A 24,790-nucleotide genomic window follows, 5' to 3' on the forward strand; every position below is an offset into this window, starting at 1 on the left:
GGTCTAGTAGGTGGCGAGTGCCTAGCCATTGGGATTATAAAGGTGCGTTTTTTTTAATAAAAGCGTTACTTTTTGTCTGTCCTTCTGTGAATATATCTTAGCTATGGAGGACTCTGATACTACATTAGAAGGTTCCGCCCCTTCTGTACTGATTAATAATTCCTGTTTATATTGTGAGGAGGCCGGGTTTGCCCGCCTGCTCAATTTTGTTCCATTTGCCTAAGCACTGTTCTAAAGTCTAAAAAGGGAGACAAAGCCTGCTAATACTGATAGCGCTATTAGCCCCTCTGAGCCATCTACGTCTCAGGAATCTGGCGGAGGGAAAGTTCAGAGAGATTACTACACTTTCAACACTACCTGCTCCACATGCAGTTACCTGCGGCTCAACTAATCCTCCCTCCGGAGGGGGCTTTTTTACGGCTGACTTTACCGTGCAGTTACAATTTTAACTGCATGTAAGAGAAAGGTTAAACGTAGTTCTCCTGACCTAGAGTCAGCTAAATATTTGTCAAATTTAGCTACTATGTCCCAGCTATCCGAGGATGAGTTAACCTCTGTAGCTTCAGAGGGTGAACTTTCTGAGTTGGAGGCTTCAGTTTCTAAACCTCCTTTAGATTTAAAATTGAGCATCTGCGTTTTTTATTAAAGGAGGTTCTGTCTACGCTAAGGTTCCAGAGGCTACACTCCCTGAGGAACCTAATATCCCTAAATTATACAGGGTTTATGAAGATAGGAAGGTCCCTCTGACTTTTCCTGCACCAGTTAAGATGGCAAACAATTATTAGTAACGAATGGGAAAGAATAGGAACTTCTTTTTCCCCTCGTCTACTTTTTAGAAAAATTGTTCCCGGTCCTTGATTCTGTTAGATTTGTGGGGGCTCCATCCATAATGTTGATGATGCTATTTCGACCGCTGGCTAAGCATACCACTATCCCTCTGGAGGATGAGTTCTTCTTTTAGAGAGCCTATGGATAAGAAAATGGAAACCTTTCTGAGGAAGATGTTTCAACATACAGGGTTTTTATTTCAACTGGCGGCAGCTGTAGCCATGGTTGCTGGAGCAGCTTCCTACCAGTGCAACACTCTGTCGGAGCTCGTTGAGGTGGAGACTCCCCTCGATGATATTCAGGAGAGAATTAAGGCTTTGAGAATTAATAACTTCTTCATCTATGACGCAAATATGCAGATTATTTGCTTAAAAGCAAAGGCTTCTGGCTTTGCGGTCCTAGCCCATCTGGGTTCTCTGGTTGAAGTCTTGGTCTGCAGATATGACTTCTTAATTCAGACTTCTTTCTCTTCCTTTCAATGGGAATATTTTATTTGTTCCAGGGCTGGATTCCATTAGTTCAATGGTTACCGGAGGGAAAGGTGCCTTCCTACCGCAGTATAAGAAAAATAGGCCTAAGGGACGGCAATTGTCAAATTTTCGTTTTGACAAATCACAATGACCGCAATCCTCATCCAAGTCCGAGCAGCCTAAGAGTACTTGGAAGCCAGCTCAGTCCTGGAATAAATCCAAACAAACTAAAAAGCCCACCGAGGACAAATCTGCATGAAGGGGCGGCCCCCGATCCAGGATTGGATCAAGTAGGGGGCAGACTGTCTCTTTTTTTCCTACGCTTGGTTCCAGGATGTACAAGATCCTTGGGTCCTGGAGGTTGTTTCTCAAGCATACAGGATAGGATTCAAATCTCATCCGCCCAGGGGCAGATTCCTACTCTCCAGTCTATCTAAAAGACCAGAAAAGAGGGCTGCCTTCTTAGCTTGCATACAGGATATCTCCCCTCTAGGAGTAATTGTCCCATTACCTACAGCATAAAGAGGTTTGGGGTTTTATTCAAATCTTTTAGTGGTTACAAAGAAGGAAGGAACTTTTCATCCAGTTCTGGATCTAATGTGCTTAAACAAGTTTCTAAGTAATCCCTCTTTCAAGATGGAAACAATATGGCCAATCCTTCTTCTGGTTCAGTAAGGGCAGTTTATGACCACCATACACCTGAAGGATGCATACCTTCACGTTCCGATACACAGGGAACATTTTCAGTTCCTGAGGTTTGTTTTTTTGGATCAGCACTTCCAGTTTATAGCTCTTCCGTTCGGACTAGCTACTGCTCAAAGGATATTTACGAAGGTTCTGGGGGCTCTTCTAGCCATTGCCAGAACACAAGGTATTGCAGTAGTGCCTTACCTGGACGATATCTTGGTGCAGGCACCATCTTTTCATCTAGTGGAAGAATGGTCGGAGTCCCTTCTCAATCATCTTCGATCACTTGGATGGAAGATGTACTTGGAGTAAGAGAACTCTTTTTCAAGTTTAAGGGTGACCCTCAGTGTATGTAGGTGATCGGACTCATGGTGTCCTGTATGGAAATCATTCCTTTTGCCAGTTTCCATCTCAGACACTTGCAACTATGACAATGGAACTGTGACCATTCAGATCGGTCTGAACAGATTGTGCTTGAAAACTGTCAAGAGACTCCCTCTCTTGGTGGCTCTATCTAGATCACCTGTCTCAAGGCACATGCTTCCTGAGACCGCCCTGGGAGATTGTTACTATGGACACAAGCCTTTGTCTGGGGAGCCGTTTGAAATGCCAAGAAGGCACAAGGACAGGTACTCAGGAGGAGTCCTCCCTTCCGGTCAATATATTGGAACTCCGGGCAATATTCAATGCCTTGAAGGCTTGCTCTCTTTTGGGTTCATCCCAGTTTATCAGATTCCAATCAGACAATATAATATTGGTTTCCTACATCAACCATCAGAGAAGTTCCTTGGCGATGAGAGAAGTTTCTCAGATACTAGAGTGGGAGGACACTCACAGATGTATGCTGTCAGTAATCCACATTCCGGATGTGGACAACTGGGAAGCGGACTTCCTCAGCAGCCAATCTTTTCACCCAGGGGAATGGTTCTTCACCCCAAAGTGTTTGCAGAGATATGCAGCGAGTGGTGGATGCTGGAGATAGATCTCATGGCATCCGTCTAAATACCAAGCTACCCAGATACAAGTCGAGGTTGAGGGATCCTCAGGCGGAATTAATAGATGCCCTATCAGTACCATGGAGGTTCAGATCATATATCTTTTTCCTCCATTACCGCTTTTCCCTCGTGGTGGCTTCCATCAAGCAAGAGTGAGCATCAGTGATTCTGATTACTCCATCGTGGCCGCGAAGGACATGGTTTGTGGATCTAGTGGGGATGTCCTCATCGCCTCAGTGGAGGTTACCTTGTCACAGAGATCTGCTGATACAGGGTCCCTTCTTTCATCAAAATCTAGATTCTCTGAGGCTGACTGCGTGGAGATTGAACGCTTAGTCTTAGCCAAGAGAGGGTTCTCTGAGAGTGTTATCGACACTCTGGTTCAAGTTTGTAAGCCAGTTACTCGTCGTATCTAACGTAAAGTGTGGAGGACTTACTTGTTCTGGTGTGAAGAGTGTTGCTTTTCCTGGCATAAGGTTAAGGTTGCTTAGAATTTTATCTTTACTCCAGGATGGACTGGAGAAGGGTCTATCTGCTAGATCCCTGAAGGGACAGATATCGGCCGTGTTGGTGTTACTGCACAAGAGATTGACTGAGCTTCCAGATGAACAGCATTTTGTTAAGGCTCTGACTAGGATCAGACCGTTGTTTAGATATGGGGCTCCGCCTTGGAGCCTCAATCTTGTTCTTAGTGTTTTGCAGCAGGCTCCGCTTGAGCCTATGCATACTGTTGAAATTAAATTGTTATTTTGGAAGGTTCTTTTTCTGTTGGCTATTGCCTCCGCGTAGAGTTTCTGAGATTTCTGCTTTGCAATGTGACCCCCCCCTTATCTTGTTTTCCATGCTGCTGAAACGGTTTTACGTACTAAATTAGGGTTCCTCCCTAAGGTGGTGTCAGATTGTAACATTAATCAAGAGATTGTTGTTCCTTCCTTGTGTCCTAATCCTTCTTCAGCGAAGGAACGCTTTCTTAACAATCTAGAGGTGGTTCATGCCTTGAAGTTCTATCTTCAGTCTACTAAGGAATTTAGACAATCTTCCTCTTTGTTTGTCATCTATACAGGGAAGCATAAGGGGCAGAAGGCTACTAAGACTTCCCTATCTTTCTGGTTGAGGAGTGTCATCCGGTTAGCTTATAATGCAGCGGGGTGAAAGCCTCCTGAGAGGATAAAAGCTCATTCCACTAGAGCAGTGGCTTCTTCCTGGGCTTTTTAGAATAAAGCCTCTATAGATCAGATTTGTAAGGCAGCGAAGGAACGCTTTCTTAACAATCTAGAGGTGGTTCATGCCTTGAAGTTCTATCTTCAGTCTACTAAGGAATTTAGACAATCTTCCTCTTTGTTTGTCATCTATACAGGGAAACATAAGGGGCAGAAGGCTACTAAGACTTCCCTATCTTTCTGGTTGAGGAGTGTCATCCGGTTAGCTTATAATGCAGCGGGGTGAAAGCCTCCTGAGAGGATAAAAGCTCATTCCACTAGAGCAGTGGCTTCTTCCTGGGCTTTTTAGAATAAAGCCTCTATAGATCAGATTTGTAAGGCAGCTACCTAGTCCTCCTTACACACTTTTTCTAAATTTTATAAGTTTGATGTGTTTGCTTCGGTTGAAGCAGCTTTCGGGTAAAAAAATTTGCAGGCTGTGGTGCCCTCAGAATAGGGTCTGCTTCTTTTTTTTTCCCCTCCCGTTATTCATTCAGTGTTCTCTGGAGCTTGGGCATAGTTTCCCCAACAGTAAGGAATAAAGTCATGGACTATCCCTGCCTTATGGAAGGAAAACATCATTTATGCTTACCAGATAAATTCCTGTCCTTCCTGGCATGGAGAGGTCACGAACCTGCCCGTAATTTACTTTTCCTTGTTCCCTCAGCAGAATGACTGGAGGATAGGGGAAGTGGGAGGGATATTTAAGCCTTTGGCTGGGGTGTCTTTGCCTCCTCCTGGTGGCCAAGTGTTGTATTTCCCAACAGTAAGGAATGAAGTCATGGACTCTCCCTGCCAGGGAGTAAATTAATTTATCTGGTAAGCATAAATTATGTTTTTCTAAGAAAATAATCTGAGCACAGAGATCTTACAATGGCTTACTTCAAAAAACATATTTTTATTGTAAATTATAATAGGGGCAACTAGGAAAAAGCTGTACAAATGTTTTACAAAAATGAATTCCTGAAATCAACATTTAAGCTTATCAATTCTCTATTTGCCAAGATGCACAAAGTTATTACAGAAAATAACAATACTTAGATGTACAAGTCATAGTTCCACAATAGGTAGAAAGTAAGTAGTCAATTGATGTATATTATTTTTAGGATTTCCTGCATAACATTTATCAGTAAAAACAACTTTAAAATATATTGCCATTCTCTGTTGGAAATGAAAAAAGTAGCCCAATAATCTCAAGAGTGAAGTCAAGATGCTAAACAAATTATGCTCAATGAAATGTATGTGTTGATGCTATATATGTTGGGCTATCTATGTATTTCCCTGATGCTGAGACCTAGCTTAAGGGGCTGTTGGCAAAGTCTATGTTGGTTTCTATGTAAATTTCAGGTTGTTTTTTGTAACCTCAATTGGTTCATTAAGTTGACCTAGCAGTGAGTAAGGAAGAATTATTTTAGGGCTAAATTCCTATAGAAAGCAGAATATAGGGGGTTGCAATTTATTTTCTCATAACATCATTGAGGCTTTGGTATCCAGGGGTTATATTAGTACTGAAACAATTTATTTATTTTTCAGGCCTTACAAGACCTTTCAGCAGTTAATTGCAGGTCTTACCATTTTCCATGTTCCATTATGCATTGTTCTATTTGAGATATTATTATATTATATTGTCTTTTAAAATAGTTGATCTAGCCTGTGGTATCCCCACCTATCCTGAAAGTTGTTGGCCTTAAAGCCAAGCTGTTGTAAACACAGACAGCAGAAGTGGGAATATAGAAGAGATAAGGTAATAAAAATGTTAAGTTGTTCTCTGCAAGTTTTGGTGATTGGTTTATGGACAGATATAAGATAAAAGAAGCAGGTATATGTACACAGTGTGATATAAAGTAATGAGATCTGATTATTCCTAACAAGCTCAACCCATTTATTAGGTTGTGGCCTCAAAACACAAACATTCAGCTAATTCATATACACAAATAAGCCTAGAAAAAAAAGCAAATCTCATACATTTTTACAGCCATCACTCAGATCATATGTGGGATAATGCCTTAGTGCACAGACTACTTCTTTTGTGAGTTATTTGGGGTGCACAGAAACCATTTTGTAGTTTATTTTAGGTCTACTCTCTTGAAGCCTGATAAGAGCCACAGACCAAAAAGCCTGCCCATATTTTCCTATAAAGTATAAGCTTAAATTAGTCTTGTAGGATATCAATGTAATATTCGGGCAAACTAAATCTTTTCAGAGAGTCAGAAATGGCTTGTATGGCACACAATTACGTCTTCACAGGCATCCACCACCTACTCTCTGAGCGTGAATACTTGTGCCACAGGGCCCTCACAGCATATGTATGTATGCCACTGAAAAACAGTAATACATTTTCCTAGAAGCATTTTTGCTAATGGAAGTATATTGCAAAAATGCTTCAATTTAAAACTGAAATGCACCCATGCACATTTTAAGTTTGACCTTTCTATCCCTTTAAGTGATTGAGTCTTCTTTTAAGATTTTACATTTTACACAGTATACCGCTTTAGTAGGCATTCTTTGAATAGATTCTGGCTTATTTCTATCTTTCTGGAGATATGGCCTTTGGAACTGTGCTAAGAACTAAAGATGAGACCTAACTGGTGATAAAGTGGCATAAGTACATTACTATTTTTGCTGCAAATACATCTACATATACGACCAAGCATTCTACTGGCCTTACTTGCTGCAATACTACATTGTTTACCAAATTTCAAATAATCTAAAGTAATTCCAATGCATAGGATACGTTGTAGTCGTTAAGGGGTTAATAGCATTTTTCATTTGATCACTAGGTAAATATACATACTTTCCTCTCCAGCCTTTTGCTGATATCACTGATAAATATATTAAAACAGGCACCCAGGACCACTGAGGAATACCATAGGTAATTGCCACATCCACATTTATTAAGAAACTCTGTGATTTATATGTTAGCCAGCCTTCTAACCCAACATTGTGGGTGTAGAAAAGACAACAATTTATGATTTAGTTTGTTACATAGGATAGTCTTAAATGCTTTTCTGAAATCTAGAAAAGCTACATCATCTGCGCTTTCATTTATTTATTACTATTTACATCATAAAAAAAGTTGATTAGATTAGTCTGACTTAAACTTGCTGGAATAAAACTGTGCTATTTTAGCCCCTTAAGATTGTTTGCTACAGAGCCCTGGAGTGTCCACTTTTTTATAAAAAAATCACACACACAATTTAGCTAAACATGTCCACTATTTACAAAAAACAGGCATGCACATTTTCCAATCCATATAATATGTTCATATGTATACAATTTGTATATATAATACTATTTATCCTGGCAATCCTTCCAGCATTTTGATTTGGTTAATTTTGGGCATGTGAAGCTAAATTGTGTGCACAATTAAAAATAATGCACCAAAGTGTCCACTTTGGGGTTCTGCAGTTTGACTTTATGTATAAAGTCACAATTTTTCCTTTAAAATAATAATAAAAAAACATTTGTTTCCCTACCTATAAAAATGAAACGGACAAGCCTGTAGTTACCAAAGTCTTCAATACTGCCCTTCTTAATACATTAGCTATTCTCGGGTCAGCTGGAACAACTGTAAATATTGATTGATTAAATAGATCAGTCTAATGGGGCATCTAGCACTAATTAAATATCCTTTAAAATTCTTGGATGAATATTATCTAGGACCCACAAATGTTTTTATGATAATGCTGATAAAACCTCAACCACTGTAAAAGATTAGCTCTAAGCCCATTTCCTTTTTTAGGAGCATCCCTAATTTAGTTATTCTTCAGAAGTAATACATGAGATATTCTTAAAATTTCCCTAGCTTCTATTACTCTACTGTGAACTGTTTTGTGTCTTATTCTCACCAACTGTGCTATCTTGTATTCTGTGAGAGCTGTAGCTTTCCTAATTAACTGCTTAGTTCTCTTTCTTTCTTTCTTTCTTTCTTTCTTTCTTTCTTTCTTTCTTTCTTTCTTTCTTTCTTTCTTTCTTTCTTTCTTTCTTTCTTTTGCTCTCTCTCTCGCTCTCTCTCTCTCGCTATTTCTTTCTTTCTTTTGCTCTCTCTCGCTCTCTCTCTCTCGCTATTTCTTTCTTTCTCTCTCTCTCTCCTCTCTCTCTTTTCTTTCTTTCTCTCTCTCTCTCTCTTTCTCTCTCTTTCTCCCTTTCTCCCTTTCTTTGCCTTTCTTTCTCTGCTCTCTGTGACAGCTGTAGCTGTAGTTCTTTCTCTTTCTCTCTCTATCTCTCTTTCTTTCTCTCTCGCTCTCTCTCTCTCTCTCTCTCCCTTTCTTTGCCTTTCTTTCTCTGCTCTCTGTGACAGCTGTAGCTGTAGTTCTTTCTCTTTCTCTTTCTCTCTCTATCTCTCCTTTCTTTCTTTCTTTCTTTCTTTCTTTCTTTCTTTCTTTCTTTCTTTCTTTCTTTCTTTCTTTCTCTCTCTCTCTCTCTCTCTCTCTCACTCTTTCATTCTTTCTTTCTTTCTTTCTTTCTCTCTCTCTCTCTCTCTCTCTCTCTCTCTCTCTTTCTCTATCTATCTCTCTCTCTCTCTCTCTCTCTCTCTCTCTCTCTCTCTTTCTTTGCCTTTCTTTCTCTGCTCTCTGTGACAGCTGTAGCTGTAATTCTTTCTTTCTCTCTTTCTCTCTCTCTCTCTCTCTTTCTATTATAACCATACCATTTATGATCATGTTAATTATGTCTTCTATTATTAGTTGGCACAATCCTTCCTCATGTAATAAAGGCTTATTTACCCTAGTTTCCAACGTCGCCTAAATACTTTCCACATTATCATTAGTTCCTACAATTTCAATAACCTTTATATTTTCCTTTTATATATAGAGCAACCTCACCCCCTTTTTTTTCCTATGTTCATTTTAAGATAACATGTAACAAGGGGTAACTATGCCCCAATCATGAGAATCATTGTACCCATGATTCTTGTTATAGTTCAGATTATAAACATTTTTCACACACTAAAAAAAGCTAATGATCTGATCTTTGAAATTGTGTTTTTTTTTAATTTAGCACCTTTAGCCTTTCTTTGTAAGAAAACACACAAAATAATGCACTCGGCCTAATAGAGTAATGCTAATTAGAAGTACCTCTAAGCATATCAGTATTTACAGTAGAAAATAATAAAAAATGGCTTTACATTTTATTGTGCTACATAAACACATAGTAAAAATCTTAATATATCACTTTCTGAGCTAAATATGGTTAATTTCCATGGCTTTTCAGAGACATGCAAAGCAGTTATGAAAATATAATATTTGAATGTGAGTAAAATTAGCCAATGTTACTATTTTGGCTAACTAATTTAAATGTATTTGATCTAATAAATGTAGCCAAATGTAATATTATAAAAAAAAGTTCTAAACCATCAAAGAGACAGTGTAATGAAAAATGTGCTCACCTTTTAATTTGTTCCCAATGATCAAGCTTAATTTCTGGAGTGTATTAAATTATATACAAATAGTTTCTTTATCTTTATTTTGTCAATTGAAATAACTTTTGCCTGTTAGAATCTGTTACCAAGTACTGGCTATAGATAAGCTATATATACATGATTCAGCAGTAGAAATCACACCCCCCCCTGGGATGTGGTAGTGATCTGTATTAAAATGTTTCATTTCAATCGTTCGCCTTCTAAATACTGGCCTTTTGTATACAACTAGGTATAAGATAAGGAAGAATTTCCTGTGTGTAAAATGTTATAAGGAAGTCTGATCTGACTACAAATTCAGCCCCATTTTTAATGGGTTGAGCGGTTCAAAGATCAAAAGCAGCTATTTATATAAATAAAGTAACCTAAACGAACAGTGTCCTATACATGTTATACTCTGCAACTGCTATAACTAAGTAAATTGGAAACTCAATAAGAATTTTTTTTTTACAGTATTACTGTCCCCTTTAACCCTAAACCTAGCAAATTTGTTGCAAATACTGTATCGAGAAAGCCCATCATTGTTTCCTTTTCTTATTTGCATTCTCAATGTGTTCTTTACAGATATTTAAATGCTGTTTCTACGACAGGAGTCCTTAAAGGTTAATAAAGGCAGACGCGAGATTAACAATTAACCTTTCCGCTGATATACATTGCCTTGAATATCTTATCAGGGGAAATATTTTTTTCCATATACTACCTCTCTAACCATTTGTTTTAAACAATTGTGACTGATGGCTTGTTAATCAGCTATTGTAAAACCATGTCAAAACTGTAATGTCAGAGCAGATGTTTATCAGAAGTGTATATTAAGTGAGTAATTTTCTTAGAAAATATTGACCCGTATGAATTAATTGTATATCTCATAAACTAAGCAATTGAGAATTATGATTTGTAGATGACATTTTTTAAAAGTCATTGTTCAATTCAATCCGAGCACAGAGAATGAAGTATGAATAATATCAATTTTCTCTTTGCCTGAGGAAACCCCTAGAGAAACAGCTCAATCTTGTAAAATCCTTTTGTTTCAAATCAATTGCTTGGTCATGTTTTAATAAAAAAGTAAACTGAAATAATTTCATATGTTGTAAAAAATTGTTATAAAATGAGAGCAAATTTAATTAATGTAAACTAGTTTCTTTTTACTTGTTATTCCATTAACAAATTAGTAAATACACTTTTGGTAATGTATTTTTTATTTTTGAAAGTGTTAACTGTTTAATTATTTCTCATTTTGTTCTCATATTGTCAATGACAATAAAAATGTTAATTTTTATTAAAAGGCCAGAATAGTTAAAAAATAACATGCACTAATTTTGTGAGGGCATGAACATTTACGACTATCGACCTTGCACCACTGTGTGTTTAACTGCTCATGATTTTGCAGAAATCATGTGATCAGCGCTTATGATTGGAATCAGAGGTGGTTTTTGCAGTGCTGAGTGGATCATGAGTGGTACTTCTACTCTGATTTTAACCCCTTTACGGTGGTTAAAACACAAAGTACTAAAACAATAAAGTTACTGCACTGTGGGAATAAGTTTAGAGGAAAGGATCCAATATATGGGACTGGTGCTACCCTAATGACTAATATAATACAGCAATATCCCACTTAAGAAAATGGTGGCATAAAAGAAGGGGGAATTAAGCACTCCACCTCTAATATTGTATATACTATAAAATATTACTTTTAATAATTAAATAATAAAATCCAGGAAACCCTGGAGGTCACCGACCACACTTAAAACAAAGACAAAACTACCCAAACAACTAACACTGTATAGATTGTCAGCCCTCCCTGTTTCCTGGCCGATAGCAGCTTACATCGGCATCAGGAGACAGAGGCATAGACGGCACTACACAGTGGTGAAAACTGTTATTGGGACACAAACACGTTTCGGCCTGTTATCGGAATTTCTCAATGTGGACATTATTGTAAATTATTAGACAAACCGAGCGCCGATTCAGCGCACCTTAAATACCCTATCTGTGTAATACCCACCAATGACGATGCATTGCATCATAACTCCTCCCATATTCCAACTCCACCCTCGTGGGCTAACATTGGATGTAAAGGGGGGGCGTGTGTGTGGGAATGAATCTTATAGGGTAGGCCACGATAAATGAAAATTAGTAGCTTATGGAGTATATTATTGTCAAAGTGTCAGAAAATCTTGGTCCCATCAAATAGCTCTACTTGTAATAGCAATATCTTAGATGTGAGGCGTTCATTTCGCTTCACAATATTCTCTCAGCGGAACCATCCAAAAAAATTGTTTTATGTAATCTGATTTTTAAACTGTAGTCAGCAGTTATCACTGTATAGGAGTAGGTTAAAATACCAGTCATATCGCATATCTTATATCATTTCTACAGGTATTTCAGGAAGCACTGCATTAGATGTAAAGTGTAGAACATAAGTCTCTTATCGATATTTACTTTGTGATATATTTAATGCAGCCACAGGGATGATATAACATCTATACATTCTAATCTGAAATATCCTATGCGTACTAGATACGTCTGCTTATTATTAAATCAGTCTGAGTGCTATTCCTTAGTATTACCAATACTTTCTATTACTTTCTTTTATGTGTCTTTCATAAAGACACATAGACCCATCATATCAACCATATACCCAAATAACATAGACATGTAAATTACAGCTAAGTAATTGGTTTAACTCTCACTACTTTAAAAGTGGTAGTACCTATCTACTATACTTGAAAATATACCTATTGTCATCATCACTAATGCCCTAGATGAAAGAATAATTGATCATAAAGAACATATGTATTTATCTGTGAGTATCCTAGGATAGCAACATTCTATATGTTGCCAAAAGTACACAAAAGTCTTGTCCAAGCCCGCAGGCAAGCCAATAGTGTTGGGGATTGAGTCCTTAACAGAAAAGCTAGTGTTTACATAGATGCTAGATTAAGACATTATCGTCAACTCACTACCTCCCACCAACCAAGGACACCATGCATGTCATGAACAAGATCTGTGGATTAGAAGTGAATTGTGACTCATTACTAGTAATGTGTGATGTTGAATCATTGTAAACTAGTATCCCAGACTCAATGGGGAAGTAAAGCAGTTGCCCATTTTTTACAGAAAGACACTAATTTACTGGATGGGTACTAAAGACTTGATTATTTTGTTGTTACAATTTGTACGAGTCACAATTACTTTGTGTTTAACTAACAAGTTTTACCTGCGGAATGGCAATGGGCACTTCTTGTGCACTGAGCTACGCAAATATATATCTGGGGTGCTGGGAGGAAACAATTGTGAATCATGAATCCCTCAGTAAATATACACAATATATACTCCCACTGGTCAAGATATATGATGACCATATTCCTTATTTGGAATGGACCAGAAGAGACGCTGCACTTAATTTTTTCAGGCTCTAAACCAAAATCCATTGGGTCTATTTTCTAACATATTCCATAAGTAAAGAAAAAGTGGAATTTTTAGATCTGATTATTCATAATGTGGATGGTTAATTAGAGACTGGTAACTTTAGAAAACCCACAGTGACTAATAGTATATTATGGGCTAGAGTTGTCATCATTCCTCCACTATTAGAGGTTTAACCTGTAGGAGAGTATAGAGAGAATAAGAAGGAATTGTTCCACAGAGGAATCCTTTAAAATTGCACGCATTGGACTTGAGACAGAGATTGTTAGAAAGAGGTTACTCCCGTAGATCTTTGCTAAGGCATATCACAAGGCTTTAAAGAAAGACCTCAAAGAATCTCTTAAACACAAAGAGAACACAACCAAACCAATCCTATTAGATTTGTCTCAAACCTTTTTACCCGGAAAGTGCCCAGAATCTTTAATAAATATATGGCATGTCATTAAGGCAGATGAACATTTTAATACATTTTTACAGATATAAACCTTCGTTTACGTATAGAAAGTGTAAAAATTTGAGGATGAGTATCTGACACACAGCAATTTTGACAGAAATTTCAATAAAAAAACAATTTTTCAGGGATCTGTGCAATGGGGGAATTGTCAGGTCTGCCATCATATGGTTAAAAAAAACTGCAATGAAAGATAGATTTAACAACCAATGGTCTATTAAGGAGTATATTAACTGCAAAAGTAATAATGTAGTATACTGTATTTCTTGCAGCTGTAATATGTTCTTTGTTGGCATGACGATGAGATCCTTAGCGGAAGAGAATGACTGAACACCTAAGTAATATTAGGAATGCAAAGTCAGAATTGGATAAAAAGAAGAAGATACTAGTGTTGCAAGACACTTTTTACATAAACACAAAGGAGATACACAGGCACTGAAATGCTGGGTTTGGGAGAAAATCAAATCAGGCATCAGAAGGGGGGTAATATGGAAACCCCAATTGCTGCAGCAGGAAACTAAATGTATATTCAAATTGAATTGTGTCATGCCTGAAGGGCATGAATGAGTCCAACATTTAGTGGACTTTCCTATAAACTTAAATGAATCGGCAAACCTTTATGTAAGATTATGTAGGTGGCACTATACCTTTATATACTAGTATATGGTAAACCAATCCCCTGGTGATATTGTCCTTTGAAAAGTAATCCCTAATACTGATATAATTGATCTTAATCCCATCCCTTTTTACATGAGGGAATGTAGGTATCAGAGAATAGGGATTATATATCATTCAATGAGATTTAACCATGTAGAATAAGGCTGTTCAACTGTATATATGACAATAGGTATATTTTCACTTATAGTATGATGGGTAATACACATTGAAAGTAGTGAGAGTTAAACCAATGACTTAGCCGTAATTTATACGTTTATGTTTTTTTGGGTATATGGTGATATGAAGGGTCTATGTGTCTTTATGGGTCACTGTCTATAGCTATATTAGAAAATACTGGTATATGCTAAGGAATAGCACTCAAACTGATTTAATAATAAGCGGACTATCTAGTACGCATATTTATTTCAGAATTAAAATGTATAGATGTTATATCATCCCTGTGCTGCATTAAATATATCACAAAGTAAATATCGATAAGAGACTTATGTTCTACACTTTACATCTAATGCAGTGCTCCTGAAATACCTGTAGAAATGATATAAGATATGCGATATGACTGGTATTTTAACCTACCTCTATACAGTGATAACTGCTGACTACAGTTTAAAATCAGATTACATAAAACAATTTTTTGGATGGTTCCGCTGAGAGAATATCATGATGTGAATGAACGCCTCACATCTAACGTATTTCTATTACCAGTACAGCTATTTGATGGGACCCAGATATTCTGACACTTTGGACAATAATATACCCCATAGGCTACTTTTTACTTTTATCGTGGCCTACCCTATAAGATTCATTCCCACACACATGCCCCCTTTACATCCAATGTTAGCCATGAGGTGGAGGTGGAGTATGGGAGGAGTTATGATGCAATGCGTCATCATTGGTGGGTATTACACAGATAGGGTATTTAAGGTGTGCTGAATCGGCGCTCGGTTTGTCTAATCTTTACAATAACGTCCCACACTAGAAATGCTATTCACAGGCTGAAACGCGTTGTGTCCCCAATAACTGTTTTCACTACTGTGTAGTATGTCTATGCCTCTGTCACCTGATGCCGATGTAAGCAGTTATCGGCCAGAAACGGGGAGGCTGACTACCTATACAGTGTTAGGTTGTTTTGGATAGTTTTGTCTTTGTTTTTAAGCGTGGTGGGTGACCTCCCAGAGTTTCCTGGATTTTATTATTAAATTATTAAAAGTTATATTTTATAGTATATACAATATTAGAGGTGGAGTGTGCTTAATCCCCCTACTTTTTGCCCTATTTCTTTAGTGGGGTATTGGTGTAAAACACAAAGTAGCACACGGTTGATAGACTTAAAATTTGCAGTGATTAAACACACAGTAGAAGTAACACTCAGGATCCACAGAGCTACTGCTGGTCCAGAGCAGAAACCACCTCTGATTTAATCGGCCAGCACTAGTCTCACAACTTAGATGTTTAACTAGTGCTGCTGATTGGATCAGGACCAGCAGTGCTGTTCCAGGTCCTGAGAGGTACTTCTACTGTGGGGTTAACCCCTTTGAGTTTTACTTCTTCAATTTACTTTTATGATCTATTTGCTTTACCTCTCTTTCTATCCTGCAATAAGAAAAATACCTAGGCAAAATTAGCCCGGTTTATTAAGATAATAGATGAATGAGCCCTCTTTTGCTCTTCTCTTTGCTCTCTCCTTTCTTCTTATGGATTGTTAGAATAACAGTACAGCGCTAAGTTTATTTCGGTACTTCTGAGTAGAGCACTAGAGTAATATGTTATCTATTATGATTTGTATGGTTCTTTACTCTGTATAAAGACTATGTATAATTTGCTTTCTTGAAGAAACTTGCAAATGTATCATGAATTGGTTTTTAAATAAAGCTAAAAAAAAAAAGAAAAAAAAAGAAAAATACACTAGGTAGGCTCAGGAGGCAGCAATGAACTACTGGGCGCTAGCTGCTGATTGGTAGCTGCACATATGTGCCTTTGGTCATTGGTTCACCTTGATGCGTTCTTTTGGCTCCCAGTAGTGCACTGTACCCTCAACTAAGTATACAATGAGAATGAAGCAAATTTGATAATCAAGTAAATTTGAAAGTTGTTTAAAATTGTATGTTCTGTCTGAATCATGTAAGAAAAAAATGTTGTTTTATGTCCCCTGTAACTACAAAAAAGGGACATGAAAAAAACAGAATATATTTTATAGATATGTGTGTATATATATTTTTTTTACAAAGCTTCAAAAATTCCTTCTCAATATGAGTTACACAGAAGAGAACAAAGGGGTTAAATGCATAGTAGAAGAAGTCAATTCTGGTCTGACAATACAATAATGGTCCAGAGCAGAGTTCCCTCTAGGCCAGTTTTGTGATCGGCCCAGCAGTGAAACAGTTAATAAGGAAACCACACCTTGCACTCTGCATTCTGTAGTGTTTGCTAATTGCTCTATTTAACTGTTTCACTGCTGGATCTCTCACAAAACTGGCCTTAGAGGGAACACTAGTCCAGAGCTGAACATGGTCGCTGAACATATCTAATTTGGCCTCAGTACATAGCCTTTACCAGTCATAGTAAGCTAGGTCCCAGTAATGCATTTATGACCACAAAGCGCATTAACTCTGTGTTTAACCCCTTTAACAGGAGTCAAACAACATATATTTCTCTGCAATCAATAGTGCAATAATGAAATGTCTAGCACATAAGGGAATTGTATTATTCCTCCTCCTCTTACAGTGTATCTGTTATGTACAGAATATATGTCAATAAAACATGTAAATTTTGTGCTTTACAAATGACTTTAATTAAAAGGGTGGTATGCACACAGGTTCACTGAGTATTATATGTTACTTTATTTCTTCACAGCCTTTTCAGCTCTCTCCTGTAGGGCAGGGAATGTGCTATTTTTATACTCTGATTATAACTATGTGAAACATCCTTCATCTATTCTTCTTATGGATACATCTCCCTAAATGCTCTCACCCAAATTCAAATCATAATTGGAATTTTCAAATAGGAACCTGAAAGCAATTATAGCACCATTAAATACTGTGATTACAAATTGTGTCCCAGGCAACAACACAGGATTCAAGGTTGACCTTTATCCTTTTCCTCCATCCCATTTTATAAAAAAAAATATCTCTTGATTATAAGTACCAAAAAACTTTCTCTTGACTATCACATTTCAGTTGTATTAAAAAAAAAAAAAAAAACATGTAATGATCATCTTTAAGTAAACTTTGATAATCCATGGATCTATATCTGTTCCCTTTGAATACCATGTATTTTGCCTTATGAGTAATTGCAATATATATATATCTTCCTCGCTGTTCCTATAATAATCTCAAAATGTGGATGTGTTGTTGATGATAAAGTTACTTTCTATTAATGATCTTAAACTGAACTAGATAAGTAATTGATCTTTTTATTTTAATTCTCAATTGTGTAATAAATGATGGTTCTAGTGAAAAGAGAAAATGTAATGATCGTGTTTGCGTCATCCATGCTCTTTCTGAGAACTTACTGCATTGTCTTTGGCAGCTTTTGCATCGTTTGACTTGTGCTTTACATCTGAGGTATTTTCCAATAAACTGGAAGACAATCTCAAAATTGATCAAAAATAATTTAGCTTCTCATTTTTCATTTTTAAAATGTTTTTAAAAAGCAAAGTTATGGAACCTACAACGTTTTGGTGTTTTCTAAGATGAATTGATGCTAAATAGGTAACCAGAAGTGTCTGCAATAGGAAAGTGAAACTTAAAATTCAGCCAGGACAAACATCTAAAAATGTTGTGGCAAAAGAATGATAAATAGAGCAGGTTAAATAAAATGAACATGATTTCTACATCACAACATCAAATATTAAATGAAGATGACATAGGTGGAAGAATTTAAGATTTTTCTGCAGTGTCTCTGGTGTGTGTGTGTTTGTGGGGGGTGTGGGGGGCCGCTAGAGTTTAATTTTAGAGTATTAAATGACCACCAAAACCAGCTGTTTGCTTCCTTGGTGAGTGGTTATAGTCCCTGAGAAACTGAAGTCAGTGTTTATTATCCTGGATATGCTGTATTTAATTTAAACTGCACCTTACTTCATGAAAACAGGTCAAAACTGAGTGCTATCCAAGTGAGATCAATGACAATAGCTTGTCTAACTCTAATAGAAACAGATATAGCTTACTTCTGGTATATAGGATATATCATTCATACGCTTTTGCTTTTATACCTCTCTGACATATCATTTTTTACAGCTGTATTTTACTTAAATGGTTTTGCACTATATAATATTATTTAAAACAAAATATAACTCATCCACAATTTTCAGTTTTTCTAACTAGACAATATCAGTTTCTCTATCCCTTGAGGAATACTAGCAGTTTCTCAAAACTACATTTTACGATGTCAAGAAAGGTTAATGAACCCCATTTGTATTTTAGTAACATCTTACTCATTACTTCATAGCTGAAGCTGAATAAAGTCTTTAATTCCAGTTTTAACAAATCAAACCATACAATTCTCATTAATAGCAAATAAGACAAATAATTGATGTGATGTATGCAATCTAATATGTGCTAGGCTTGTTATCCCTAACTTGTGGTGATACTCATAATACAGTGTCTTATGCACAGCAAGATTGCTTTATTTTGTTTTTTATACATATTAACATGTATTTATCTAAAGCCTTTCCTGTTTTTGATCAAATTATTAACCTTTCTATCCTCAACTTTGTCACTGTTTTATTTATACCTGAAAAGCTTGTTCTTTGTATTTTCTGGTTTTTTTTTTAAACACGTTTTCAAGTTTTTGTCTTCATTTGTGTTTATACAATTAATTTGTTTATAGTTATATAGTTAGGGTTGCACCAAAACCATTTTTTAAGACCAAGTACCGATACCGAATCAAATACTCGCTGATACCATTACCGATACTTTTTTTAATGGTCATGTGACAGTTTCCTAAGCAGCAATAAAAACTAATGATTTAAGATAGCTTCTTTATTATTATGAAGAACTATAACTCAAAAGAAATTATAGAATAATAACGCAGTTTTATTTGCTTGTTGTCACAAATTTGTAAAAAACTCGAAGACATTTCACAGAACATGTATTATATATAAAAATATTACATTTAAAATACATTAATAATAACAATACATAACAAATGTAAAATCACAACCAACCAAAAGTGCAATACAGTTAAAAATATAAAAGTGCACTGTTTAATCTATGGGATAGATTACATTGACTGGTAAGCTTGACCAATGCTCTCATCTACATGTCCAACTTCCATTAAAGTCTATGGAGTGGAATGTGAACAGAGCATTGGTAAAGCTTAACAATCAAATGTAATCTAGTCTATAATTGTAGGATAAAGTGTTCATAGGAATTTAACTTAATGTAATAGACTCTGGCTGGGGTGGAGTGATCAGGGTAGCTGCCCGTCTGCCATGCTCCTCAGCGTTTGGGAACCATTACATTCTCCAGCCTACTGAAGTTTACCTGACCTAACTAGGCAAGCTAGGTCCGGTATATGATCAAGGATCTCGGAGTGGAAGTCTACCATATGGCAATAGTATGCTTTGTTCCTAAAGCATTTCATTTCAATACTATCCCTTGTCGCTGTCTTCTGGCCCGGCTACAGGACTGCTCCGATTCTGGTCTTCATCTTCTACCATGAGCCAGCCTGAAGCTTACATTTTGCCTCCCTACAGCCCCTGCTTGTTGTCAGGCTGTGACTGCTCGATTAGGACCAAGAAGCGGGTGAACCGTATAGATATCACCAGACCTGCAGCCCCGGAGGGACTCACAGCCGGCTGACTAAGTTTATAATTATTTGCAGAGACTCTCCTTACCGGTAGCAATTGCCGGGTTTACATCCAGGAATCTGGGATTGGTGCTATAAAGAATCCTCTGTTGGTGTGGCAGTTTACTAGCGGAGGGAATGGACAAATCCCACGGCCTCCGTAAGTCAAGTCCTGTTCTCTTCTTTGAGCCTGCTTATCCACAGCTGGGGTGCAAAGTATTGGCAAGTCTGATCGTTACTTGGAGGTGCTTGCTCTGTACCGGGAAGGGAAGGTAAAATCCCGCAAGCCCTCCACCTCTATATTGTCTGCAGTGTTTGTCACTGACCGATGGATGTGTCATCATGGCAGTGTGTCTCCTTTCCTGGCAGCTCTGTTCTCCTTCTGGCTGGGAATTTGCAGCTAGCTCCTGGGCTCTCTGGGAATTTCCAGGCTTGCCCGGTACGCTGTGTCTCCAAAGAGGGTTTTCGCTGGGGGTCTCGGCAACAATAGTTTTTTTACCCTCTGGAGCTATTTTGTCTCTGGTTGGAATATAAGAGGGGTGTTGTGTTCCATCTACGGCTAACATTTGTTTGAGTCTCTGGCTTGAGAGACTGTCTGTCCATTACTAGTAATACTGCTTTATGGCCGGAACCTTTTTCGAGAAGCAGTATCGAGTTTTCGTTTCTATGGAGCAGAGTTCGACTAATACATTGTGTTTATATGCCTTTCTGAAGCAAAAAAGGCTGCAAGGTACTCTTTAAGTGTCCCCCCTGACTGAAGGGTTTATACTACAAAGGCTTTGTTGCAGTAGAGCTGGGGACAAGTTGTTTTATATTCTATGGTGTATATTTATATATTTTATTTATTTCAGTATCCGCTTCTCTCTGCGCTCTCCTGCTGCTCATGTTTAAACATTAGAATGCATGATTGATCTATTGTTTGTGCCCACTGAAAGGGTCATATAATTAAATGTAGGGGTATATATAATTATTATACAGTGAGTGGTAGTTAAGTTTCCTATATATGTACATATTCCTAACTTTTGTGTGAAGGTATGGGATATGACAGCTTTGGAACAGAGGTTTTTTTTTTATACTGCCTCCAGGTCAAACTAACGCCCACCCATAGGTTTTGCTGCTACCATACAAATATTATTTGGAATGAGATCGTGGCTATTTTTTCTTCTTTAATATTTTCTTCCCTTTTGTTTCTCTTCTTTTTTCTAGTCTTTTTTTTTTTTTTTTTTTTTTTTTTTAAACAAAACGGTCTTTATTGACACTGTTGCTTAATACTCTAGAAGCATGATCTAGTTGCAGTAAGTATAACATTTTAGAAACAGATCTAAACTGTATTAGAGGGTAAGTGGAGTATACAAAAGTGTAAAACCAGAACAGTGATTAACAAAACATTTGCACTTAAGATAAAGTTTCTGAAACTCCAAATGGAAGGACTTTATAAAATAAGCTGGTCTGTTGAATGATGAGATGAGATAAGAAACACATAGCATAAAATCTACTGGTTTGGGGAATGCACCTGAAGTTGGAGGCAGTGATGTCTTTCCCAAAGTTGCCAACAGATAAATGCACCCAGGTGTTTGACCATTATTTATTTAAAAAAACAAAAACAAAATACAAAATAATCACTGTATGGGGGAGAGAAAGCTGGGTAGCCAGCAGTACATTGCCGGTCCCCTCTAATGGGGGATAATAAGGGTGCCAGGTTACAGAGATCCTTTTGTAATTGGTCAAACATCTTTTGCTCAGAAATGAACAATTTCTTCCTCCTTAGTTTTGGACTCCTGGAAGCTCGAGAGGGTCAGTTTTTCCTGAGCATGAGGAAGAGCTTTATAGACTCTTGCGTGAATATATTCCTCACCTCCTACATGTATCTTTATGAAGTAGTTCGTCCCAGCAACTACTTGAGTCTTGAATTCAATTACTTCATAATGGCTGAAGTTCTTCCCAGACTTACTTTCAAGTTCTGATTTCACCGAGTCAGCGACAGCCTGACCCTTCCGGGGCAGCGGGTTTGGCAGCTCCAAGTCCTCCACACAAAGGCATTTTACTGGACACAGATCTTTCTAGTCTTATTAAGCTGGAACCTTAATTACACTTCACTTCTTGCTTTGTTTTCTATATTTATTTATTTCTTTTTTTTCTCTTCTTTTTATGTTTCTCACATAAATTGAGTCACACACCTTCACTGAGGTTCATTTTGTAATAAGTTATTACTTTAGGGTCAACTTTTTTTTTGAAGAGATCACATTAAGTGCACCAGGCTAGGTTGTCCTAATTTTGTACGCCATCCACCCAGATGGTTATTATTCAGGATCTTACTGGACCCTAATCGCATGGTTTATCACATTTGAAATATTTTAGGAGCCACCTTGGGGCTCGTGATGACTCCACACTGTTGTCACATAGATTAGTTCTGTTTTTTCACTAATTGTTTTTTGCGATAGGAATCGCTAGACACTGTAATTCACAATTTATTTATAGAGGTTAATGGATAGGTTTATATCTCAACATAAAGGTTCCTCTCCCAACGTGCCTCCCAAACAAAAGGAAAAGAAAGGCAATACTAAAAATTTAGATCTTGCCCTTGATACCACACAAGAGCATGGGTCATCTAGTGTTTGTTTTAATGATATGTCAGAATTTTCTTTTGAAGTTGCCAAAAGGATTGCACCCCATTTAGATACGATTAAACAGGAAATTAAATCTGAGATTTCCAATCTGACAGTCAAAGTTAGGCAGTTTACAGCCAGAATGGAGGAGGTGGAGACAAGAGTATCTGATCTGGATAACAGAATGAATCTTTATATTCCTACTACAACAGCTCATGGCAATGCCATCACTTTGCTACAGTCTAGAATGGAAGATCTTGAGGATCAGTCGAGGCGCAAAAACTTGAGAGTTGTTGGCCTTCTGGAAACAGTAGAATTTCAGGATTGAATGGCTTTTGTTTCTGTTACCCTGCCTCAGACACTCCTGATCCCACCTCCCTCCTCACCCTTTAAGATAGAAAGAGTGCATAGAATTGGTCACTTGAGAGGGAATAATTTGAAAGCTAAACCAAGACCTATCATTTTTAAGTTTGTTAATTATTTAGATAAAATGTTGTACTTGAAATATTACAGGAAACTTAATTCCCTTCTTATTGGCCCACATAAGATTTTGATTTTCCAAGATTTCTCTTCTGAAACTTTGACCAAAAGAAGAGAGATGTCTCCATGTTATGCTAAATTTATGAAAGCAGACTGCAATGTTAGATTAATTTATCCTGCTAAACTTTTAGTTACAAAGGAAGGGGTCTCCTATACACTAAAAAATGTTTAATGAAGCTGCAGCATTCTGTAAGGAGATGGGGTTATCATAATAATTGGATAACATACTGTGAGTTAATTATTTTCTGATGGATTCCCAGATTAAGGAATGAAGCTTGTTCAAACATTGTATTTGATTTAAAAAAAAAAAGTATATATATTTTTTTCCCCTTCCTTGTTCTTGTCCTCCCCCATCTTCCCACTTCTCACACCTAACCTTAGTTGAAATTAATGTCAACAACTTTTAATTTAGTATCGTGGAATGTAGGCGGCATAACCTCCCCAATCAAAAGAAAGTCAATAATTAACCAGCTTGGCCAATCCAAACCCGATATTGCTTTTTTAAAGGAAATTCACTTAAAAACAGCTGAAATTTCCAAGCTTAAGTCCAAATGGGTTGGGGAGGTTATTGCCGCCCCTTACAACTCTCAGAAAAGAGGAGTGGCAATTCTTTTTAATAAACTCCTAGACTATAAAATAGAATCCAGCTTCGCAGATTCTGAGTGACTTTTCCAAATTATAGAGATTTCAGTTAATAAAATGTGGTTCATTTTTTGCAATATATATGGCCCTAATAACGTTAATAGGGAATTCTGGAATAATATGGCACTGCATCTTCATAAGTATATAGGACAGAATCTCATAGTGGTAGGAGATTTCAACTTAATAGCGGAACCAAACTTAGATAGATTAAATAAAAAGCTACCGATTATTAGAGATAGGAAGTCACGTATTTTACAGAAGTTCTGTTCACACTTAGGTCTGATTGATATTTGGCACTCTCAGAACCCAGACTTGAAAGCATATACTTGTATATCTAAAGGGCATCAATCTTTGTCTAGAATTGATTTGTTTCTGATTTCAGAATCCTTGATTGGTCTTGATTGGAGAGCAGATATTAGAGCTTAATTAATGTATCTTCTATACATCCCCCGTAACCATAATATTTATTTTCCTAAATACTTGGCGTATAATATTAATTTTCAAAATTGGCTTAAAGAGAAATGGAGGGAATTTTGTAATCATAATGTTACCTATGTAGAAAAGTCCGGAGGTGTTCTGGGAATCTGCTAAGGCTGTACTAAAAGTCAATATCAAAGCCTATATGTGTCGACTTAAAAAAAGATTTAAACATCAAGAAATTCAGATATCCAATCAAGTAAAAAATGCTTATAGAACGTATCCGGGGAACCCCTCTAATTTCAGCTGGCCTAAATATATAAATGATAAGACCTCCCACGATATTTTTATTAAATAGAAAATTACTCAAGAAGATCGAAGACAAAAAGCTCTTTATGGGGGTATTGTAGGCAGGTCCGCTAAATTTTTTTGCTAGGATTATGAAAACAATTAATAGGAATAGTATAGCGGCCATTAGAAGCCGATAGATTCACTAAGAATTCTGACACCGAAATACATTTTTTCAATTATTTCAGAGAGTTGTATAAACATGAGGAACACAAGGTTGACAAGGAAAAGGTATTTTGGGATAAAATTAAAAATCCTAAACTCCCTATAGAAAGTATGGCCTGAATTAATAGTCCTATTTCA

The 24,790-nt window shown here is 37.0% G+C and overlaps 2 protein-coding genes across 2 annotated transcripts in view; one reads left to right on the forward strand and one right to left on the reverse strand.

Moving 5' to 3' along the window:
• The window catches only part of RPH3AL (rabphilin 3A like (without C2 domains)), a 599,751-nt gene that overhangs the window by 302,329 nt on the left and 272,632 nt on the right, over window positions 1–24,790 (forward strand). The gene's annotated exons all lie outside the window — the stretch shown is intronic.
• Window positions 21,593–21,974, reverse strand: LOC128653844 (cystatin-B-like). The gene is given in 2 exon segments (XM_053707378.1): window positions 21,593–21,916; window positions 21,918–21,974. Coding segments are annotated over 2 exon segments (300 nt in total). The 3' UTR covers window positions 21,593–21,673.

This window comes from Bombina bombina, chromosome 3 (genome assembly GCF_027579735.1).
Source record: "Bombina bombina isolate aBomBom1 chromosome 3, aBomBom1.pri, whole genome shotgun sequence".
Lineage (NCBI taxonomy): Eukaryota > Metazoa > Chordata > Amphibia > Anura > Bombinatoridae > Bombina > Bombina bombina.